At 41.9% G+C, this 23,791-nt stretch overlaps 3 protein-coding genes across 6 annotated transcripts in view; 2 read left to right on the top strand and 1 right to left on the bottom strand.

Annotated features, from left to right (window-relative positions):
* LOC110689333 (cellulose synthase-like protein E6) overlaps positions 1-23,791 on the top strand; it is a 31,954-nt gene that overhangs the window by 5,050 nt on the left and 3,113 nt on the right. The window contains exons 6-9 of one of the 4 annotated variants that reach the window (XM_021866104.1): positions 18,567-18,748; positions 18,834-19,182; positions 19,343-21,849; positions 21,981-23,719. In XM_021866104.1, coding sequence (XP_021721796.1) covers positions 23,129-23,719 — 591 coding nt within the window. In that variant the 5' untranslated portion in view covers positions 18,567-18,748; positions 18,834-19,182; positions 19,343-21,849; positions 21,981-23,128. Of the gene's footprint in view, positions 1-18,566; positions 18,749-18,833; positions 19,183-19,342; positions 23,720-23,791 lie in introns of all 4 variants that reach the window. The other 3 variants (XM_021866103.1, XM_021866105.1, XM_021866106.1) reach the window with 3 other exon arrangements.
* Positions 3,573-7,951, bottom strand: LOC110689504. The gene has a single exon (XM_021866288.1). It carries the CDS (start codon positions 7,908-7,910, stop codon positions 3,573-3,575), a length of 4,338 nt encoding a protein of 1,445 aa, XP_021721980.1. The 5' UTR covers positions 7,911-7,951.
* LOC110689505 (cellulose synthase-like protein E1) lies at positions 18,578-19,885 on the top strand. The gene is made up of 3 exons (XM_021866289.1): positions 18,578-18,748; positions 18,834-18,908; positions 19,343-19,885. Exons 1-3 carry the CDS (start codon positions 18,578-18,580, stop codon positions 19,883-19,885), a joined length of 789 nt encoding a protein of 262 aa, XP_021721981.1.

Here is a 23,791-nt window from a genome sequence, read left to right on the forward strand (position 1 = left end):
ATCACCCACACAGCATGTTCGAGACCATACGGTCGAGAGCGTTAGGAACGATGGAGAAAAAAGCTTTTAAGTGGTTTAATTGTACATATGTTAGTGCTGGTAAGAAGAATAAAGCTGTTCCGGGGGTGTGGTTGCCCCATTGTAATTATATACTGGGCAACGCCCCTCTTTCTCATGTCGGTCTCTGCCATACCGATGCTTTTGGTATGGAAACATTTATAAATTATATACATTTGCTTATATTTATCTTTACTGTAAGTTGAATGCAGGAATTAATTTTGATAAGTGTTTTGCCTGCTTATTCTCTTACCTGCCTGCGTGTATTTTACTTACACTTGTTTTAACGCCCAAGTTTACCTTTACGATATCGGTTTATTGACGTTTATTATCGGTTTTTCTTCGATTTTTCCTCCGCCAGGTATTGACAAACTTGACTTTAGCCGACTAGGGTTGCACCCTGACGGGAGAGTGAAGCAACAGTGCCCGGATCGGCCAAAGAAGTCATACGACACCCTTCCCACCTTCGCCACCAGAGCCTTGATAGGCCGTCGTCGAGCCTACCAAAGATAATAATTCCTATCTTGGTCTCACTAACAATAGTAAGGGTAAGAAAGGGTCGAACCCAAGAGAGGCGTTGAATCAACCACCGAGTACTACCGTTTAAATAAGCTAAACGAATTCTAAATTGGGTTGGTTTTTAGTAACTTCTTCTAACACATCAACTAAGCTAAGAGGAGGTTAACAATATTAAGAGGAATCTAGGGCTTGGGTTATACCACTCAACTTCATCACAAATCACAATTAGCATGCAACAATCAAGGTAAATTAATGGGATAAATTAGGGGAAGTCATCTAAAGCACCCAACTACTCTCTCAAGCTAGAGGGATTACTTGAATCATGAATACGACCTACTCTCGTGGTTACATAGCATAAAACAAGTGTTAAAGCATAATCACGATGACATAAACATTCCCTTGACCGGTAATCCCTATTCTCATGGCATTTCGGGTCAATCAAGCATAAGGGAGCTAACTCAAGTTCATCTCTCGATCCTTCGTTGAGAAAGCTTGGATAAATAGTTCTAGCAATGGCCATATACAAGAACTAAGCAATTAAACCACTTAAGCTCAACTAATTAACATCCCACAACAACCAAATTAGCACATGCAACAAGTAATTAGTGACTACATTGAGGGTTTTGCCCAAACCCTAGAATTTAGACTACTCACAATCCATGGGGGTTAAAGCAATTAAAGATTTCAAGCAATTCATGAACAAATTAAAACTAAGGATTAAGCTAATTAACAATCCAAAACATGCAAGAACTAGCAAATAATTAACAACAAAGTAAAGAGAAGTAGAAAAGATGAGTAAGAAATGGTTACTATGAAGCTTCAAGGTGAGCAACAATGGTGGATTTTGTCTTCTACAATGATTGAATTTGAATAATTCCAAGCTAATAATTGAGAACTAACTAATGATTTGAGAATTTAATGTTCTAAGACTACAAACTAAGAGAAAAGCTCTGAAAAACTGCCTCCCCCGTACAAATGAGCTCTAAAGGGGTATTTATATGACCCCCAAATAAAAAGGACGGAGAAAACAAGGAAGGAGTTCGACTGCAGGTCTGCACGGACGTGCCAGATTTGGCACGGACGTGCAAGGCTAAGCACGGCCGTGCCAAGTTTGGCACGGACGTGCAGAGGGGGCAGAATTGAGGCAGAACGTACTGCTAAGAATCGAGCAGTTCCGCACGGACGTGAAGATATTGGCACGGACGTGCAGCTACATCTGCACGGACGTGCTTAATTTGGCACGTCCATGCAGGCCTTGGCAGAATGTTCTGAGTTTCTGGAGCACTTCTGCACGGACGTGCAAAGTCTGGCACGGTCGTGCACCCTCTTCTGCACGGACGTGCCAGATTAAGCACGGCCGTGCAGGCCTTGGCAGCTTGCTGAAGCTTTCTGGAACCTCCTGCACGGACGTGCAAGTTCTGGCACAGCCGTGCAGGGTCTTCTAAACCCCTTTTTTCATCTTTTCTTCTATAATGCTCCTTTCCTTGGCTTCTTTCATCCATCTTCTTGCTTCTAACCTCGGCTTTGTATCCATGAGCTCCATTTGGTCGTTCTTTTGAACCTAGAATCTCAACAAAAACACCAACAACCCGTGAAGCATAGGATACACAAGAATTGCATAATAATAGAGTAAAAATGAACCAAAACGCAATTTATATCAAGTAAACTAGGTTCAAAACACCCTAAAATCGTATCAAATAGCAAGTTATCAAATCCCCCCAAGCTAAGCTTTTGTTCGTCCTCGAGCAAAACAAAAATGTCAAACCAAAGGAGGAAAACAAATTGCTAATCATCAATCCAAGGAGAGGCAACAAGGGGGAAGCATACATAAACAAATCCGCATGGTGACAACCATCATCACTTTTAGCACAAGTGAGAAGCAATTTAAACCTCTAAGTCGCCTTAGAGGACGAGTTTTTATCTCGTGAGGGTTTCCAATGAGTTTGCCCCACAACTCACGCAGTCCACAGCACATCGCCAAAAATCGCACAAGTTCAATTTTTCGCCCAAGTCAACTCATCGGGATATGAGACACAAGCAAGACAAGTGAACGACTTTCAAGAATTACCGATCATACAAATGTACACATGAGTTGGGGGTAGAGAGGAAAACTAAAGAAGGTTGCACTAGGATACTTCCTTTGGCCTTTTACTAGTTCATTAGAGCACACCTAGATATTCCAAAGTTGTAATGAGCCCTCTTTCGGTTATAAAATCTCAAAATGCTAGTCCACCTCCCAAAATGCACACCCAAGGCCCCTTAATTACACTCTAACTCGGGAATTTCACAAGAAACAATAAGCAACAAATTCGACAATGTGTGGGAGGCATCCACAAGTTGACCTCTAAAGAAAAGAAAATCAAAATTTTGAGAATTTTTGGGGGAGTTTTTTTTTTTGTTCTCCCTTCTTTTCTATTTATTTTTTATTTTTTTTTTCTCATTTTTTTTTACATTATTGCCCTCGCCTCTTTTAACTGTGAGCGGCTCTTTCTTTATTCGAAACGTGTGGCTTATTATGCCACTTATTACACATAATACAAGTATAACCAATTCCCTAATAGAGTTTCATTTCGGGGAGGAAGTGAGGCACATTAAGGGCACAAGGGACCGCAATTTGACTCAAACATATCCTACTTTGGGCAAATTTAACAATATCCTATGCTAGATGTGCAATTGAGCATTCATCGACTTTCATTTCATATACACTAATGCAACCAGGATTAATAGACCTCTAAATGACCCCAACTCTTGCATGCACCCTTCTAAAAGAACTTTTACTCATCACTCAAGAGTCAAGCAAGCAAAACATATTAGCGTCGTCATTTGAGTTTCATCCTTGGGCAATCTTTTCATTTTTCAATATTTTTTCGTTTTTCGAATTTTTTTTTTGAGTAAGAAATGAAAAATTACAGCATTGGGCTAGCTAAACTAAGCATAAAAAAAAAAAATAATAATAAAAAAAACTATACAACTAAATGAAAAGATAAGAGAGGTATTCACAAGATAAGAAATTTGGATTTAGGGTATTGGATTTCAAAGGGAGCAAATTTGGATTTAAAGGATTTGGATGTTAGGGAAGAAGAGAATGGGAAAAACCAACATGCAAACTCAATCATGGAAACACGAAAACACAACACGAACCAATGACACATGAGAGAACACTCCACTCCCCCCCAAGCTATCATAAACATTGTCCCCAATGTTAAAGCAATGCAAGCACAAAGAGAAGGGGAGGAAGAAACTAACTCATTGGTTCGGGCCCCCTTGGGAGCTTGAGCCCCCTGGGTAGAAATGCCGGTACATAGTCTTGGCTTAGGTTCCTTCTTAGACAAGAGGTACTTCAAGGCCGCATGGTCGGTGAAAACTATGACCTTAGAGCCCAACAAGTAGGACCTAAACTTCTCAATTGCATGAACAATGGCTAGAAACTCCTTTTCCGTGGTTGTGTAATTCCTTTGTGCCTCATCCAATGTTTTGCTAGTATAATAGATAGCATGGAGCTTCTTGTCCTTCCTTTGTCCAAGAACAGACCCAACGGCGAAATCCGAAGCATCACACATAAGCTCGAAAGGAAGTTCCCAATTAGGGGGTTGAATTATAGGAGCCGAAATCAAGGCTTCCTTCAACCTATCAAATGCTAGCTGACAATCATTAGTAAACACAAAAGGGGCATCTTTTACCAACAATTGAGTGAGCGGCTTTGCGATTTTTGAAAAATCCTTTATGAACCGGCGGTAAAAACCCGCATGTCCAAGAAAGCTCCTTATCCCCTTCACATTTTTAGGGGGTGGGAGGCGCTCAATTACTTCAATCTTGGCACGATCTACCTCAATGGCCCTACTAGAAATCACATGACCAAGAACAATTCCCTCCTCTACCATGAAATGACATTTCTCCCAATTCAAAACTAAGTTCACCTCTTGACATCTTTTTAACACTTTAATCAAGTTTGAAAGACAAGTGTCAAAAGATGAACCAAAAACAGAAAAGTCATCCATGAATACCTCAATTGATGATTCAAGCATGTCGGAAAAAATAGACATCATACACCTTTGAAATGTGGAAGGTGCATTACAAAGCCCAAATGGCATTCTTCGATATGCGAAGGTGCCAAAAGGACATGTGAATGTAGTCTTTTCTTGGTCCTCGGGGTGGATTGGAATTTGAAAGAATCCCGAGTATCCATCCAAGAAGCAATAATGACTATGTGATGCTAGTCTTTCCAATATTTGATCAATGAAGGGGAGTGGGAAGTGGTCTTTCCGGGTGGATTTATTCAATTTTCGATAATCAATGCACATCCTCCACCCGGTGATCGACCTCGTAGAAATGGTCTCACCCTTATCATTTTTGATGATGGTCATGCCTCCCTTTTTAGGCACAACTTGAACCGGGCTAACCCACTTACTATCGGAGATAGGATAGATTATGCCCGCCTCAAGAAGTTTTAAAACTTCCTTTTTTACCACTTCCTTCATATTGGGATTGAGCCTTCTTTGGTGCTCAATCGAGGAAGCATGATCATCATCAAGTAGAATTTTATGCATGCATATGGTGGGACTTATCCCCTTAATGTCATCAATTTTGTACCCAATGACATCTCTATACTTCCTTAAAACAACTAGGAGTTTCTCAAGAGAGGTGTCATCGAGCTTAGCATTGACAATAACGGGATAATTCTCACTATCATCAAGAAAAGCATATTTAAGTAGAGGGGGAAGGGGTTTAAGTTCAACCTTAGGAGGAGGCGTAGTCCACTCCTCTTTTGCCTCCACGTTAAGCACTTCAAATTTTATCATCTCGTGGGCCAAAGGTTGGTTGAGCAAGAGATCATACCCCTTTGCTTCTTCACCCTCCTCAACAAAGCTTCCCGTTAGGGTAGCTTGTAAAGGATCTCTTTCATACAATCTTTCTCGGAACTCTTCTAAGTCCCTCTCCAATGTGTCAATTCTATGAACTTCATCAATCAATGGCTTTTTTAAAGGTTGTGAGAATGAAAATGAAATTTTCTCATCTCCCACATTTAAAGTCAATCTTCCTTCCTTCATATCAATCACCACTCCCGCGGTGTTCAAAAATGGTCTCCCCAAAATGAGGGGTACTCTTGAATCTTCTTCCATCTCCATTACTACAAAATCACACGGCACAAATACTCTTCCAACTTGAACTGGCACATCTTCAAGAATCCCCAAAGGTAGCCTAACCGTGCGGTCGGCTAGTTGTAAGGACATTCTTGTTGGTTTCAAGTCTCCAACTTTCAAGGTCTTTGCAATAGAATAGGGCATCAAGCTCACACTTGCCCCAAGATCACATAAAGCATCCATAGCTTCCAAATCTCCAATCTTCACCGGTATTGCATAGCTACCGGGGTCACCAAGCTTTTGGGGAAGCTTGTTTTGGATGATTGCACTCACCTCCTTAGGAAGGGAGATGGTTGCACTCTCTTCAAGCCTACTCTTGTTGGATAGAAGATCCTTCAAAAATTTTGCATAGGTAGGCATTTGTGACATAGCATGAAGAAAGGGGATGTTCACTTGAAGTCCTCTCATGACTTCAAGAAATTTTGAAAACTTCTCATTCAACTTCTTCTCTACAATTCTATGAGGAAACGGAATGGGGGGCTTATATACTCTCATAGGGGGCTTTTCTATTCTTTCTTCATCTCCCTCGTCTTTCTTTGTGGCTCCCTCATCACTCTTTTGCTCTTTTCTCTCAACTTCAACTACTTCATTTTCAAAATCATCCTCACTTCTCACCACAACTCCCTCATCTCTCTTTTGTGTCTCCTCCTCACTCATAACCGGGCCCTCATAACCCCTTCCCGATCTCAAAGTGATAGCCTTAGCTTGCTCCTTTGGGTTCACTACCGTTGAGCTTGGAAAGTGACCACTAGGATTGGAGGATGAACTTCCAACTTGTTGTGCAATTTGAGCCAATTGGCCCTCCATTATCTTATTATGTGCTTGGAGTTGTTGGATGTTTGCATTCATCTCCGCATTGTTCCTTATTTGTTGAGTCATGAAAGTTTCAAGAACGGACTCAAGGCTAGTCTTTTGAGGAGGTGGAGGAGGAGGAGCGGGTTGGTTATATTGTGATCTTTGGTGGTTTTGATCCCTTTGGTTGGGATGGCGGTATGGAGCTTGTTGGTTTTGTGATTGAGGTTGGTTGTAGTGGTTTTGAGGTTGGGTTTGATTTTGGTTGTAGTTATTTTGTGGGGGGCCTTGGTTGTATTGCTTCCATCCCGTGTTATGTTGGGGCTTCCAACTTTGATTGTGGGATTGGGAGTATTGTTCATTCCTTTGCCCAATTGCCGCCGCTTGCTCTTGATTCGTTGAGTTGCAATAAGAGGACAAGTGATCATTTCCTCCACAAGTCTCACAAGACATGACTTGCGAGGAAGAGCTTGAGGGTGTGAGGGTGGCTTGATCTAGCTTGTGAGCTAGCATATCAAACTTTGATGCAATAAGATCTATTGCACTAAGATCATGAATTCCGCCCTTCTTTGTTTGAGGTTGCCTTCTATCACCTCCATATGCATAATGCTTGGCCACTTCTTCAATCATCTTGTATGCATCGTCCACCGATAGCTTTTTGAGGCTACCACCGGCCCCGGAATCAAGGTTGGCCCTTGAAATAGGAGTAAGACCGTCATAGAAGCTTTGTACAATGATCCATGATGTAAAACCATGGTGGGGGCATTTCCTTGTGTAATCTTTGAAACGCTCCCAAGCTTCACTCAATGTTTCATCAATGTCTTGATTGAAATTGGTGATCTTTCTTCTTAGTTCGGCGGTCTTTTCCGGAGGACAATACTTTCCAAGAAAGGCTCTAGTGACTTCGTCCCATGTACTCAATGATCCCTCTTCAACCGTTCTCAACCAATGTTTTGCTTTATCACGGAGGGAGAATTGAAACATGTGCATACGGATGAACTCTTCCGAAATGTTGTTTTGCTTGATAGTTGTACACAACTCAAGAAAGTTGTCCAAATGAGCAAAAGGACACTCATGAGGACTACCTCCGAATTGATCGCTTTGAATCATACGGATGAGTTGAGGTGAAAGTTCAAAGTTGTTTGCATTTGTGGTGGGAAGACGTATGCCACTCCGAAGTTGGAATGCGTTGGGGTGGTCATAGTCTCTTAACAATGGTTGAGGAGGATTCTCTCCCATGTTATCTTCTTCGTTAGTTCCAAAAACCTCTTCCGGATCGGAATCCGAATATACAATGGAAAACTCGGGTGTGCCTTGCAAGAGTCTCCTCACGTTTCTCAAAGTCCTATTTAGCTCTGGATCAACGGGAATAAGCGGTGATTGCTTACTCTTTCGTGTCATGCAAAGTCAAACAAAGCTAAGAAAAACGTTAGCAATGACTATCGCAATTTAAACACACATAAACAAAAATTAAGGTAAGAAAACTACTATACATATACACACATCTAGTCTCATTCAACAATAATACATTCAATGTGACTTTGCCTCCCCGGCAACGGCGCCAAAACTTGATAGGCCGTCGTCGAGCCTACCAAAGATAATAATTCCTATCTTGGTCTCACTAACAATAGTAAGGGTAAGAAAGGGTCGAACCCAAGAGAGGCGTTGAATCAACCACCGAGTACTACCGTTTAAATAAGCTAAACGAATTCTAAATTGGGTTGGTTTTTAGTAACTTCTTCTAACACAATTCAACTAAGCTAAGAGGAGGTTAACAATATTAAGAGGAATCTAGGGCTTGGGTTATACCACTCAACTTCATCACAAATCACAATTAGCATGCAACAATCAAGGTAAATTAATGGGATAAATTAGGGGAAGTCATCTAAAGCACCCAACTACTCTCTCAAGCTAGAGGGATTACTTGAATCATGAATACGACCTACTCTCGTGGTTACATAGCATAAAACAAGTGTTAAAGCATAATCACGATGACATAAACATTCCCTTGACCGGTAATCCCTATTCTCATGGCATTTCGGGTCAATCAAGCATAAGGGAGCTAACTCAAGTTCATCTCTCGATCCTTCGTTGAGAAAGCTTGGATAAATAGTTCTAGCAATGGCCATATACAAGAACTAAGAAATTAAACCACTTAAGCTCAACTAATTAACATCCCACAACAACCAAATTAGCACATGCAACAAGTAATTAGTGACTACATTGAGGGTTTTGCCCAAACCCTAGAATTTAGACTACTCACAATCCATGGGGGTTAAAGCAATTAAAGATTTCAAGCAATTCATGAACAAATTAAAACTAAGGATTAAGCTAATTAACAATCCAAAACATGCAAGAACTAGCAAATAATTAACAACAAAGTAAAGAGAAGTAGAAAAGATGAGTAAGAAATGGTTACTATGAAGCTTCAAGGTGAGCAACAATGGTGGATTTTGTCTTCTACAATGATTGAATTTGAATAATTCCAAGCTAATAATTGAGAACTAACTAATGATTTGAGAATTTAATGTTCTAAGACTACAAACTAAGAGAAAAGCTCTGAAAAACTGCCTCCCCCGTACAAATGAGCTCTAAAGGGGTATTTATATGACCCCCAAATAAAAAGGACGGAGAAAACAAGGAAGGAGTTCGACTGCAGGTCTGCACGGACGTGCCAGATTTGGCACGGACGTGCAAGGCTTAGCACGGCCGTGCCAAGTTTGGCACGGACGTGCAGAGGGGGCAGAATTGAGGCAGAACGTACTGCTAAGAATCGAGCAGTTCCGCACGGACGTGCAGATATTGGCACGGACGTGCAGCTACATCTGCACGGACGTGCTTAATTTGGCACGTCCATGCAGGCCTTGGCAGAATGTTCTGAGTTTCTGGAGCACTTCTGCACGGACGTGCAAAGTCTGGCACAGTCGTGCACCCTCTTCTGCACGGACGTGCCAGATTAAGCACGGCCGTGCAGGCCTTGGCAGCTTGCTGAAGCTTTCTGGAACCTCCTGCACGGACGTGCAAGGTCTGGCACAGCCGTGCAGGGTCTTCTAAACCCCTTTTTTTCATCTTTTCTTCTATAATGCTCCTTTCCTTGGCTTCTTTCATCCATCTTCTTGCTTCTAACCTTGGCTTTGTATCCATGGGCTTCATTTGGTCGTTCTTTTGAACCTAGAATCTCAACAAAAACACCAACAACCCGTGAAGCATAGGATACACAAGAATTGCATAATAATAGAGTAAAAATGAACCAAAACGCAATTTATATCAAGTAAACTAGGTTCAAAACACCCTAAAATCGTATCAAATAGCAAGTTATCAAGCCTCGAAAAGAAAAAGAACGAGACGACAAGATATGGCTCCTACCGAACGTGCTACCAAACCCCGCACCCTAGTTGTGAAAAGGGGTGGAGGGAATGCGTCTAAGAGGACGTCTGAGTCCTCCGACCGAGAGCAACAGAAAAGGCAAAAAAAGCATGATAGTGAGGTGGCACCCCTCGAAAAGGATGCACAAGGGACCTGGCCGGAAGGGGTCGTTAATTTGGAGGACGAGACCGAACCTAATCCGCCGAAAAAGTTGACGGTCACCTTAAGGGACCCGACTATTCCTAGGGCCGGCAGTAGCGGGGCCAGAACCAACCAGGCCAACATCGACAAGCCTCCAAACAAGGAGACTCCAGCGGTCCTCTCGACGCGCTCTAGCGGTCCCAGCAAGAGCGCTTTCGTCCCTGCTCTTGTCGGTGACTTCATCGAGATTCCGCATGTTAGGATCCCGGAAGAGGTTGTCGAGGAGTTGGTTGTACCTTTCGGTGCTGCCGATGACCCATGGCATCCCCGAATCAACGTTAATCATGGGGAGTCCGTTCTCAGTGACGACCCTAGCACTGGCGGGAGCATGGGGTGGAGGATGCTCAAGGACTTGGCAACTCCAGCCGACAGGCCTGCCAATCGCGTTGCTGCTCCCTGCGGCCAACTGATGAACAATATTCTCTGGGTAAGGCAGCGCTCTTACCTGCAATATTAATTTTATAGATACGTATTTATTTCTATTTTACATTCTCTGTGTTATTTATATATCGACATATATATATATATATATTATTATTATTTTTTTATTTTTTATATATATATTTTTTTTACTAACGGCAATTTCTGTTTATCGTCAACTAGACCGTCAATTCTGCTGTTGAAGTGGTACACATGTACCAGCATTATCAGCGCGCCGCCGATAAAGCTGAGACCAAGCTGAAGAAGGCTGACGACGCTTGTAAGCTCGTCATCGAGGAGCGCGATAAGGTTTAATCTGACATGAAGACCTTGCAAAAGCAAGTGTCTGAGCTAAACAAGAAGTTAACGGACCAGGCGCAGTTAAAAAAGAAGGTTGCTAGCCTCGAGCAGAGTCTGAAGGACGAGAGGGAGGCTAAGGCGAAGCTGGCAGCAAAGTTGAGGAAATGGAGCGTGATAAGCCGGGAGTCAGGCGCCGAGCCGTTAATCAGTTCCTGCAGACCGACCTTTATGCCAACTTGCTGGTTGACCGGTACACTGCCGGTTGGGTCTCTGCGCATCGCTGTGTGTGCAAAGCTGAGGGGTGGGATTCGACGAAATGGCAGGCCGTCGAGAAGGCTTTTAATGAAGAAATGAACCACTCTCCTACCAGCTATGAGAGTGAGTACTTTGACGAGCTCCCACCGCATGCTGTGATAACAAACTTAGACCCACAAGAATTTCCAGAAGTAGAGTTCGATGACGGCCTTATCAGTAGCCCTGTTACCACTCATGCTGGTAAAGATGGGTCTGCCGGTCCCTCCAACAAAGACACTGTGAAAGAGCCCGTTAACGCGGCTGAAACAACAAAGGAGGCCGACAAGAATTAACAAGGAAGGCAGTCATCGTTGGGCTTTTATGTTTATGTTTGTCTGTATCTGTTTCTGTGCTCAAACAATTATATTTGTCTATATCTGTGTATGTCTGTATTTAAAACAATTATTTTTGAGTAATTAGTTTATTTACTTCTTTACCATAATTCTTACTGTCGTGCGTATTTTGTTTATGCTATGGTCGTTACTTACCTTTTAACTAACACTTAATGATTGCATTCCTTGAATCGTTTTTTAGTTATTCTCTCGGTTTTTAACCGAATTTACGTTTTTCGGCATTTCAAAGTTACACTTTTCGGTATTTTATTTGTAAATAAAATTTTAGAAAACCAAATAATGCCTGCATTCAACTTTGTTATCGGTATTTTCAAGTTACACCTTACCAATAATACTTTGTTATCGGTATTTTCAAGTTACACCGTACCAATAATACTTTGTTATCGGTATTTTCAAGTTACACCTTACCAATAATACTTTGTTATCGGTATTTTCAAGTTACACCTTACCAATAATACTTTGTTATCGGTATTTTCAAGTTACACCTTACCAACAATACTTTGTTATCGGTATTTTCAAGTTACACCTTACCAATAATACTCCCCGAGTTTTTCGGCAAAATTTATTTGTAAACAAATTTTGGGAAAACTCTGTAATGCCTGTATTGAATATCGGATGTGAAACATGCCGAGATAAGGTATCCAACCTTTGTCAGCCTGAGCAAAGGCAGTGGATCAGACCGCACTTTCAACTCCCCTTGAGGTCCATTATTATTTTATTTCATTATTTTTCCCTCACTTGAACGACCGAGTCAGCTAGCTAGGCTGTGATTAGATCGTATCGAAAGTAGGTAGAGTGGTTGTATTTCATAAGTATTGAAATAGGTTACAATGCTAGTAAATGCCATAAACATACGTATGACAACATGTCATCAAAATTTATACTACATAAAATAGAACACATTTAAACTTCACATGAAATACTTCTTTAACACACTAGCGTTCCAAACATTCTTCAGGGGTACTCCTTCGAGGGTCATTAGCCGATAAGACCCTTGCCGAAGTGTTTCATATATTTGGTAAGGCCCCTCCCAGGTTGCAGTAAATTTACCCTCTGCGTTCCCTTTGCCGGTTGCGGCCGTTTTACGCAGAACTAAATCACCATCTTCCATGGGCCGATAATTGACGCGCCGATTATAAGCGTGGCTCATTCGGTTTTTGTATGCCGCAGATTTTATGGCAGCCGTCAGCCTCACTTCCGGTAGAAAATCCAATTGTTGTCGAAGCAACAAATCATTTTGACTTTCGCAGAAGTGTTGTACCCGAAAAGTAGGTAGTCCCACTTCCGCCGGAACCACTGCCTCTGAGCCGAAAGCGAGGTTGAAAGGAGATTCCCCCGTAGTTTCTCTTGTTGTCGTACGGTTCGCCCACAAAATCTCAGGTATCAGATCCGCCCACAAGCCTTTGACGTCTTCTACTTTTTTCTTAACTGCCCCTAGTATCTGCTTGTTAGCGGCCTCAGCCTGGCCGTTTGACTGCGGGTGACATACCGCCGCATACGCAAACTTCACTTTGTATATGCTTAGAAAGTTCTTTACCGGGCTACAGTCAAATTGTGATCCGTGATCAAACACCATTGCTGTCGGCAATCCGAACCGTGTAAAGATGCTTTTCCAGATGAACTTTTTTACCTCATTCGCTGTAATCTTTGCTACCGGTTCTGCTTCTATCCATTTGGTGAAGTAGTCTATCCCCACAATAAAAAACTTACAGCCACCTGTTGCCGATTTAAACGGCGCGATAATGTCCATTCCCCACTGAGCAAATGGAATTGGGTTAAGAATAGGTGTTAAATCATTTGGAGGTTGATTAATCATCGGCCCGTACTTCTGGCATTTATCACATTTTTTAACGTATTCCATGGTATCTACATTCATTGTCGGCCAATAGTAGCCCCGCTTCATTGCTTCCAAGGACATTGACCAACCCCCCGCATGATTACCGCAATCACCCTCGTGTATTTCTTCTATCAGTCTTGCCGACTCATAAGCTGTTATACACCTTCGCAACGGTAATGAAAACCCCCGTTTATACAACAAACCTTGGAACATGATAAACCAGACGCTATCTTTCTGGACCTTTCTTGCCTCCGTCTTATCGGCAGGAAGGACATTATGTACCTTGTAAGCCAAGATATCGTCATACCATTCTCGTCCCGCAGTTGTACAATATATATCCTTAGGAGGTTGTTCATCAATACTTCTTTCTTTCAAAACCTCTATCATAACCGTCCTATCTAAGTCATTGAAACTTGAACTTGCGAGTTTAGCCAATGCGTGTGCCTGCGTGTTCATTGCTCGAGGAACCAACTTGATTTCGAAATATTCCAGACCAGATGTAACACTCTTGAGTTTTGCCAAATATGCCGTCATGCTCGGTTCTCGAGTTTCGTAAGTGCCATTGAACTGATTTGCTACTAGTTTGCGAGTCAGTTGTCATCTCAATACGCTTTGCTTCCGCAGATATGCATAGCTGTATCCCTGCCCACGCTGCTTCATATTCTGCCTCATTATTCGAGGCTTTGAACTTGAACTTAACAGCATACTCGAACACATCTCCCTGGGGAGAGATCATAATTACTCCCTGAGCCGGTTGAAGCAGACGAGCCGTCAACTGATCCTTCCATGTGCCGGTACCATCCTCCTCTTCATAATAAGACGTTTCTACAATGAAGTCAGACAAGGCCTGGGCTTTGATTGATACTCTTGGTTTATACGTAATAACATATTCAGACAATTCAATAGCCCATTTAAGCAGGCGGCCAGACGTTTCCATCTTCTGCAAAGATTTCTCTAACGGCTGATTCGTTAAGATATCAATTGCATGTGCATCAAAGTAAGGACGCAACTTTCGTGCGGCCACAACTACTACGTACGCGATCTTCTCTTCTAACGGGTACCGTCTCTCGGCAGCATTTAAAACGTGGCTCACGAAGTAAATTGGCAGTTAGGTTTTTTGCCGTTCTACTAGGAGCACCGCTGCTACCGTCTTTGCTGACGCGGAGATATAAAGCTGTAATGTTTCTCCTTGTTCCGGCCTTGCGACGGTGGGTAAGGACCTCAAGTGATTTTTCACAGCCTAAAACGCCTTGGATTGGTCCTTCCCCCATTCAAACAGCTTGTTCTGACGCAAGATCACGAAGAACGGTAAGGCCTTATCAGCTGACTTGCTGATGAATCTCGTTAATGCGGCCATTCAACCAGTGAGCTTTTGTACATCTTTTATGCACTTTGGTTCTGGTAAACTAAGAATCGCCTCAATCTTATCGGGGTGAGCGTCTATCCCCCTTTCGCTCACCATGAACCCGAGAAACTTTCCTGACCGAACGCCGAACACACACTTCTCTGGGTTTAACTTCATCCGGTAGCGTCGAAGAGTTTCAAAAGTTTCTCTCAAATCAGCGACGTGATCTGTAGCCAAACGACTTTTCACAATTGAATCATCTACATACACTTCTACATTCCTTCCTTTCTGGTTCGCAAATACCTTGTCGACCAGCTTCTGATACGTAGCCCCTGCATTTCTCAATCCAAATGGCATAACCCTGTAACAGAAAACTCCGGAATCGGTAATGAATGCCGCCTTGGTTCGATCTGCCTCATATAAGCTGACCTGATGATACCCGGAGAAAGCGTTCATGAAGCTCAATAGCGCGTGACCGGAAGTTGAATCTACCAATCTATCTATCCTCGGCATGGGATAGCAATCTTTCGGGCAGGCTCTGTTCAAGTCCGTAAAGTCCACGTACATTCTCCATTTCCCTGACGACTTCTTTACCATAACCACATTTGCTAGCCATTCGGGGTATGTGCAGGGTCCGATAAACCCTGCCGCTAGCAATTTATTCACCTCCGACTGAATAGCCTCCATTTTCTCTGTTGAGAAGTTCCTTTTCTTCTGTCGAACAGGTCTTGCTCTCCTGTCGACATTTAGCTTATGTACTATGACGTCGGGATGTATCCCGGGCATCTCGTCTGCCGAGAAAGCGAATACGTCAGCATTTTCTCGTAACAATTCCACCAAATGGCAGCGCGTGTCGACATCCATATCGGATCCAACACGCACTACCCTACCGGGGACCCCAGGCTGCAATTCGATCTCTACAATTTCGCCTCCTGGGGAAGGACGTGGCGCAGTTACCGGCCAAGTATCAAAATTCTCCATAGCCAAGTCATGTGTGGAGGGAATTCGTTCTCGCTTGGCTGGTGTCTGCTCACAAGTTGGTTGTCGGCCTGGCTGCTTCAGTGCTGAAACATAACACTCTCTTGCCATAGTTTGACTACCCCGTACGCGCTCTGTCGTTCCCGCGTTGGATACATACACCATTGTTAAGTGGTACGTTGAGACCACAGCTTGCATGTCATGAATTAAAGGCCTACCGACAATGGCGCTGTAAGCGGATGGCACATCAATCACCAAAAACTCCGCCATGACATCTCTTACTGCCGGACCCTCTCCCATTCGAATATGAAGAACTATACTACCTTCAGGTCTTACCGTTGATCCGTTGAAACCTATCACGGGGTAAGACACTGGCGTCAAGTATTTTCGGCCAATCCTCATGGCATCAAAAGCCCTAGCAAACAGGATATTTGCGGAACTTCCGCCATCAACGAGTGCCCGCTTGATATCTGCTCCATTTACCGTCAATATCAGCACCAACCATCATGAGGGTAAATTATTTCCTTAGCATCCTCCTCCGAAAAAGATATCGAAAGCATGGAAGAAGGCCGAGGTCGTTCCTCTACGCTCAAAGCGTTCACTAGGTGCTGGTATTCCGACAAACTCTTCTTCGCCCCGCTTACGGAACCCCCATATACTGGTCCTCCCGTAATAACATCGACTGTTATTTTGCGCCCTGTCGGATTACCTCCCTGTCTGGATGTTTCCGCATGATTATGCCTGTAAGTATCATCTTGCATTGATGAATCTCCCTGCTTTCGGTACTCGGTTTGCCTAGGCTGGGAATTTTGCTGCCGGCTGGGACCTGCTTGAGTACGATACTGGGATAATCGCCCTTTCCTTATGAGATCTTCAATGTTCTCTTTTAACTTAACACATTCTTCGGTGTAATGACCAACATCTCTATGAAACATGCAATATTTCTTCACGTCCCAGCCCTTCGTTATCATCGGTGCCGGCCGACTCCAATCTTTTCTATTCTGGTTTATTGAATATATTGCCGCTTTCGGGGTGTTTAACTGCGTATAACTACTATAACGGCCCAATCCCCTTGTCGGTCTTCCAGATCTGTGCTGGCCTTGCGGCAGTACCCTGCTTACCCCACCCATCTGGGCATTTGGGCTATTATCACTTTGCCTTCTGGAGGGCTCTGCTGACGATATCTGATGGCTCATTTTCAGCAGTTCCTCACTTTTTATGTATTCATGAGCCTTGGCAAATGCTACCCCTAAGTTTGGGAAAGACTTTCGCGACATATATTTTTTGAAGTTGTTGTCACCCAGCCCATTCATCAACGCCATCACGGAAATTTCTTGCTGCAATTTTGGTATGGTGTTAGCCTCGTTATTGAAGCGTCTAATAAAATCTTTGAGCGACTCCTCCTTTCGTTTCTGAATAGCCATGAGCTCGCCAGATGTCCTTTGTCTCGCACTGTTACTTATGTACTGACCTGTGAACAATTCCACCAAGGTCTCAAAGCAGTCAATTGATCCCGACTCTAAATTGGAGAACCAATCCGAAGCTGCGCCGGTAAGAGTCGTAGGGAAAACTTTACACCACACAGCATCGGTGTCGGTATATAGCAACATGTGACTCTCAAAAGCAGCTACATACCGCTTTGGGTCCCCCTTACCGTCATACGTACAGGACGACATCTTTATTTTCTCCATTTGTTGGTCAAGTACCTCTTGCGTGAACGGAGATATTCTGGGCCTGATGATCGCCCTGGCTGCCCGCCTTTCCAAGCCACTGGAAACCTCATGCCGATAAGAACCTGAATCCCCCACCTGGGCGCCTTGCGTGAGTTGGCGCTCAGCCGGTATGGTCTCTCGGCCCCGGCTTCTTGACGGTTGTTGCTGTCCCGCCTGATTGAACTGACTCTCCAGGTTCACTATCAGCGGCTTTGTCGGTACATCACCCCGCATTTCCCCTGCCGTTAACTCGGCTTCCTTTCTTTTCTTAGACATAGCCCGCATGACCTTGGCCGTTATCTCTAGCTCCTCCGGGGTAAACTCTTCCAAGGGATCTGGGGTTAATGCTCTATTATGGTCAGGCGTTATGGGCATGTTCGTTGTGTTACCGTGAAGGAGATGAGTTTCATCCTCGACCACGATTTCTGGTAGTACGGTTTTATTCGTGTTAGCATTAAAGACACTGTTATCATATTGCCGGTTATCAACTTCTAGTACTGGTACTGTAGTTTCCTTACTTCCTTCCATGACTGTGAGAGGTGTCCTGTTGGACGATAGAAGTTATTACTATCCCCTCCTTCTAGCGCCAATTGTTCCTGCTGAATTCTGCTTCCGTTAATGTCCGAGGGCTGGTAATGGTTTACCGTCCAATTGCTCACCTACACAGCCAATACAGATTAGCTAGCCCGGGGGTTATCCGGGAATAACCACTCCGATGCTAAAGTCAGTACCTTTGTGAGAAGAAAGTGAAAGAAGAGAGAGAAAGTGTTTTAGAGAGAGAGAGAGATTCTACCTTTGAAATGAGGATTTGCTTGGGTATTTATAAAAACACAACCAAGCAGGTGCCACCTATACAGATAGGTGGCACACCGACCTTGTAAATAGCAGGTGCCTACGCGGCACCAAGCAACTCTCCACGTGTCAGAGGGACATGCCGCGTTCCGAGAAGCAGCTCTCCACGTGGGAGAGACTGATGTCGGTAAGGACTTGAATTATTCAATGATTAACGAGGGCTTTAAACTGCACGACACTCTTTTACCGGCATATTATAGATGCTACCGGTATATCCCGTACAGTATCTATTGTACCAGTTAAGGCAAGATTCCATGAATACTAATCGATGGTTTAGATTTTGTGAACCTATGTTTGGGACTTGATTTCAGAACCCTCTTATATATTACCTTACCTCTAAGCCGCCTCATATTGTATCAAATGGTAGGGGCTAATAATCCTTGCTTACGATTCTTGTAGGTAATGACATAATGAAGGAAGCAAGAAATATACTTGGTCCTTCCACTGAGTTCATCAAGTCACTTAGACAAAATGACATGCCTAGTAAAACCAAGTACAGTGAGCTTTGCACTGCTCCAGTACAAGAAGCCCAGTATTTAGCCTCTTGCACTTATGAAGAAAATACTAAATGGGGTGAAGGGGTAAGTATGTAGAAGTTTGGAAGCCTATTATAATGACTATGAAAACTGAGAAATGGATCATCATAAGTTCTTTATTCATGTGCAGGCTGGTTTTTGGTATAAAAGTGTATTGGAAGATGCAATGACAGGCTATATGTTGCAGAGCAAAGGGTGGAGATCAGTATATTTGAATCCACCAAGGCCACAATTTCTGGGTTCTGCTACGACTAATCTCAGATGAATATTTGATTCAATCTAGTAGATGGATCTCAGGACTTGCTGAAATTGGGCTTTCAAAATATTGCCCCCTTTTCTACAGTCCGTCAAGAATGCAAATTTTTCATCGGATATCTTCATCCTGGGTCGTCCTATACTGTTTTGATTTTATCGCAGTTTGGTGTTTTGTTACCATTCCTCGGATTAGCTTCCTCTATGGTGTCTCATTATACCCTAAGGTAAATACTACGTATGTAGGTTGTGTACTTGTGTATTTGATGTGTTAAAGTTTTTGATTAATAAGTCAACTCTGTAATAGTAAGATTAATTATATGTGCTCTGAAGTAGGAATATTGCATGTTTAAACACTTAACTAAAGAAATTTAGATTTGTATGCAGGTATCAGACCCATTTTTCATAGCATTTGGATTTGTTTTTATATCATCCTTGGTGAAGCATCTATGTGAAGTTGTTGACACAGGAGGGTCAGTAAGAACATGGCTAAACGAACAAAGGATTTGGAAAATAAAATCGCTTACATGCTTTAGTTACGGAGTTGCTGATTGTGTGATGGCGAAACTCGGGCTTCGAGAGGCAAGTTTCATACCTACTAATAAAGCTGAGGACAGCAATAAAGCTAAGTTATATGAAATGGGGAAGTATGACTTTAGTACATCAAACATGTTTCTTGTTCCGTTAGTGAGCGCCGTCTCCTTAAACCTGTGTTGCTTTGTGGGAGGAGTTGCAAGAGTTATTGGTGTGGGTAATTGGGTAGAAATGTTTGGTCAGGGAATTCTCTCATTATATGGGTTGATAATCAGTTATCCAGTGTTGGAAGCCATGTTAGTTAGACAGGACAAGGGTTGCATTCCATTGTCTGCTATTTTAACATCTTCCTTCTTTGTTGTGCTTTCCATCACCTTTGGATATTTTATCTTCTAATTACCCTAAAAGGATTAGTTCCTTATTTTTTTTAAGTTATTAAAAAAAAAAATTGTCGGCTATTTTATGTAGTCAATGTTTCTGTTTGGTGTAATTAAAGGCAAATTAGTGATTAATAAAATGATTAAGGACAGGAGTACATGGTTTGGATTGCTGAAGTAGAATATCCCCCATTTAATTGCTTTTCCTTTAAAAAAAAAAACATGCGTATTTTTAATCAAAATGTTTGTGACATTAATAAAAATGTTGTTAGATGAATATTAAAAATTCATGATTACAAATACAAACAGAAAAGGACGTATAACAACAGCTACAATTGAGTTGTACTATATTTGAAGTTTGTCCACTTTACTAAGTTATCAACGTGACTAATAGAGTTATATCTGCAATGTCCTTGGAATACCCTGCCTTAATGTACGATGCATAAAATCTCAAGACACGTTTATTTTAAGGAGGAATAGTGATGAATGTTCATGATCTTGATGTCAGACTAATTTTATGGACTTGATTCACCATATAAATTTACTACCTACAGTTTGTTACTTGCATGTAGTTAAATTGTACGTATTACATACATCTTACAGTATGTATAAGTAGTCATAACCAATATGAGATTGATTATTGTTTATAATTGTACGATGATGAGTGATATCTGATATATGCATGTAGGAGAACTATGAGGCTTTGAAGCAGCAAACAGATGAGGTGATGTTTCTAGTGACAATCGTCATCTGATGGATCCACCACTGCTTGTTTACGACGTCAGGTTCTCCTTATCTTTTACTTGTTTTTAACTACGCTACTCACACTCGCACCAACACATTCCATCTGTGATCTGTGACTATCCTTTTTTCTGAAATCTATATGAAATGACATACATTTCACACTTGGTCATAAATGTCAATTATTGAACTTCAATTTTTTTGCATGGACTGTGCTATTTGGAAGAAAAGTGAAGGGGGAAACAAGGTAAGGAGATAATAACTATAACTCAACTATATTCACAATGTTAATAGATGTGCTTGGAAGAAGGTATAGGTTTCTAACACTTACATATTCAAGTGTACGTACATATTTGTATAAAAGGCTGCATTCTTAAAGATTTCATCATTTAAAACTATTGATGCACCAGATGATAATAAGCGAGAATTCTATGTAAGATGCTGCAACCTTAAACCCTGAATACATAGCACTAGTATATCTGTATATGAGATGCCTCTTCTCTGTATATAGCCTATTCTCATATAATACACATTGCTTTGTGAGATGTATCTTCAGAATTGAGCAAAGCCTATCGGCAATTCGCTCACATGGGGGGCAAATCGTAGGTTTTTTCAGTTTTAAATTGAGCAAAGCCTATCGGCAATTCGCTCACTTAGGGGGCAAATCGTAGATTTTTTCAGTTTTAAATTGAGCAAAGCCTATCGGCAATTCGCTCACTTGGGGGGCAAATTGTAGATTTTTTCAGTTTTAAATTGAGCAAAGCCTATAGGCAATTCGCTCACTTGGGGGGCAAATCGTAGATTTTTTCAGTTTTAAATTGAGCAAAGCATATCGGCAATTCGCTCACTTGGGGGGCAAATCGTATATTTTCTCATTTTGTCTCTTACGCAACAAGTCACAGGGTTCCATCGCAAGTGAGCACGTTAGTTTTACTAACGTCCTCACTTGGGGGGCTAGTTGTACGGGATATAACGGTAGCAACCTCGATATGCCGGTAAGAGCATGTTGTGCAGTATAAGCCCTCATTAATCGGCAAATAAAACCATGGTCCTTACCGGTATCACTCTATGCCACATGGAGAGCTGCTTCTCGTCACGTAGCATGTCTCTCTGGCACGTGGAGAGTTGCTTGGGGCCACGTAGGCACCTGATGCCTATAAGGTTGGTGTGCCACCTATCTCTATAGGTGGCACCTGCTTGGTTGTGTCTCTATAAATACCCAAGCAAATCCCCATTTCAAAGGTAGAATCTCTCTCTCTAAAAACACTTTCTCTCTCTTCATTCTCTTTCTTCTCACAAAGGTAGTGACTTTAACATCGGAGTAGTTATTCCCGGATAACCTCTGGGCTAGCTAATCTGTATTGGCTGTGTAGGTGTGCAATTGGACGGTAAACCATTACCAGCCCTCGGATGTTGACGGAAGCAGAATTCAGCAGGAACAAGAATATATCAACAGTTTTGTGTTTTGCTGTCATTCCATCCTTATGTTTACTCCTTGATGTTCAAATTCGGAATACAATTTTATATCATATAAGAGTACATAATGAATGGTAATGTAATACCTATCTTACAAGCAGTTGGTTTTGGTAGAATGAAAGTTAAAGTCATGTGATGTTAAAACAGAATACTTCATAGTTGATAAACAAGGCGGTGGCTTACCAAAGCACCCTGCCCCATATGACTGACTAGTTTTGGTGGGTTGTACTGTTAAGGCATATTCAGTGATTCAGTTTTAATCTTCTAGATTGTTAAAAAAAAAAAAAAATTAGGTCCACATATATATATTAAATTGAGAGTTGCCTGGCTGGCTGAATAATGAGTGGAATGGAGTATATGTTGTATTTTTGTATGTATGCATTTATCAATCACAGTAGATATCCAAGTACAATACAAACTTGGACGTATAACTGATAATTCAGATAGAGCGAGGCATGCATTGGCATGGATTTGTATGTCATAGCTCGCGTGACTCACGTCGTAAATATCTCATCTCATCTCATCTCATCTTCAAAGACAACAGCTACTCAGGAGTTGAGTTTTATTACGTAATCAATGATGAATAGCTCCTCCTCTACTTAAGCCAGTCTCTTTCTTTTTAATCTGAGGTAAAACTCAACTAGCCAACTTTATTACTATGAAGTATCTGTCTTATTCTAGTACTCCCTCCGTCTCTTAATACAATGTCTCTTTTGAGCATTTATTCCTCACATAATAAAGAGAAAGAGACATTGTATAAAGGGACGGAGGGAGTATTTTTTATGAGTGCTATTATACATAGAGTGTCAAACTTTTTAGACCATATCTTTTCACCTCAATAATTAAGATAATAAGATTTGTCTTCATGCAATTCACCGCATATTCAGCACCTTCATTCTCTACTGTTTTCCTTCATCCATTTATAGAGTGATTGTCATAGACGGCTCTACTACTTAGTTAAGACCGCCTTTACGGAACTCACAACCTCTTCATATATTTTATCACTTTCTTAGTACTCACTTCAATTTCCTCAAGTAAAAATACAATGGAAAAGTCTAAACTTCATGATTGGCATGTTCACAAAGTAAGGGCATTCCTTAATAGAAGTTATGCCTTATTACATGTCCTGGCTACTACACCCATTTTCTACTTAAGAGCTATCTATTTTTTTGGTCATTCAAATAATGCGGTGCCTTTGCTTCCATGGCTTCTGGTATCTGCTGCCGAAATCCTTTTCTTTTTCTCATGGATCCTCAAGCAATCCTACTACTGGTGTCCTCTCACTCGGACCGTCTTCCCTGAGAATCTTCCTGCGGATGAGCAACTGCCAAAAATCGACGTGTTTGTATGCACTGCTGATGCTATCAAAGAGCCTACATTTAATGTTATGAATACAGTTATATCTGCTATGTCATTGGATTATCCTGTTCATAAATTGAGTGTTTATGTATCTGATGATGGAGGTGCTTCTGTCACTTTGGATGCTATGAAACATGCTTGGGTCTTTGCAACTTGGTGGTTACCGTTTTGTAAGAGATATAATATTCTACCAATTTCTCCTAAAGCTTATTTTCAGCAACATTTTCAACAACAATCTTACAACACTCATTTTATTCAAGATTCTAAACTACTTAAGGTTACTTCTCAATTTCCCCTGCATCCCTGCTACATTTTTTTTAATGCTAAGTTCAAGTATTTTTATTTTGTT

The sequence above is a fragment of the Chenopodium quinoa genome, unplaced genomic scaffold (genome assembly GCF_001683475.1).
Source record: "Chenopodium quinoa cultivar QQ74 unplaced genomic scaffold, ASM168347v1, whole genome shotgun sequence".
NCBI lineage: Eukaryota > Viridiplantae > Streptophyta > Magnoliopsida > Caryophyllales > Amaranthaceae > Chenopodium > Chenopodium quinoa.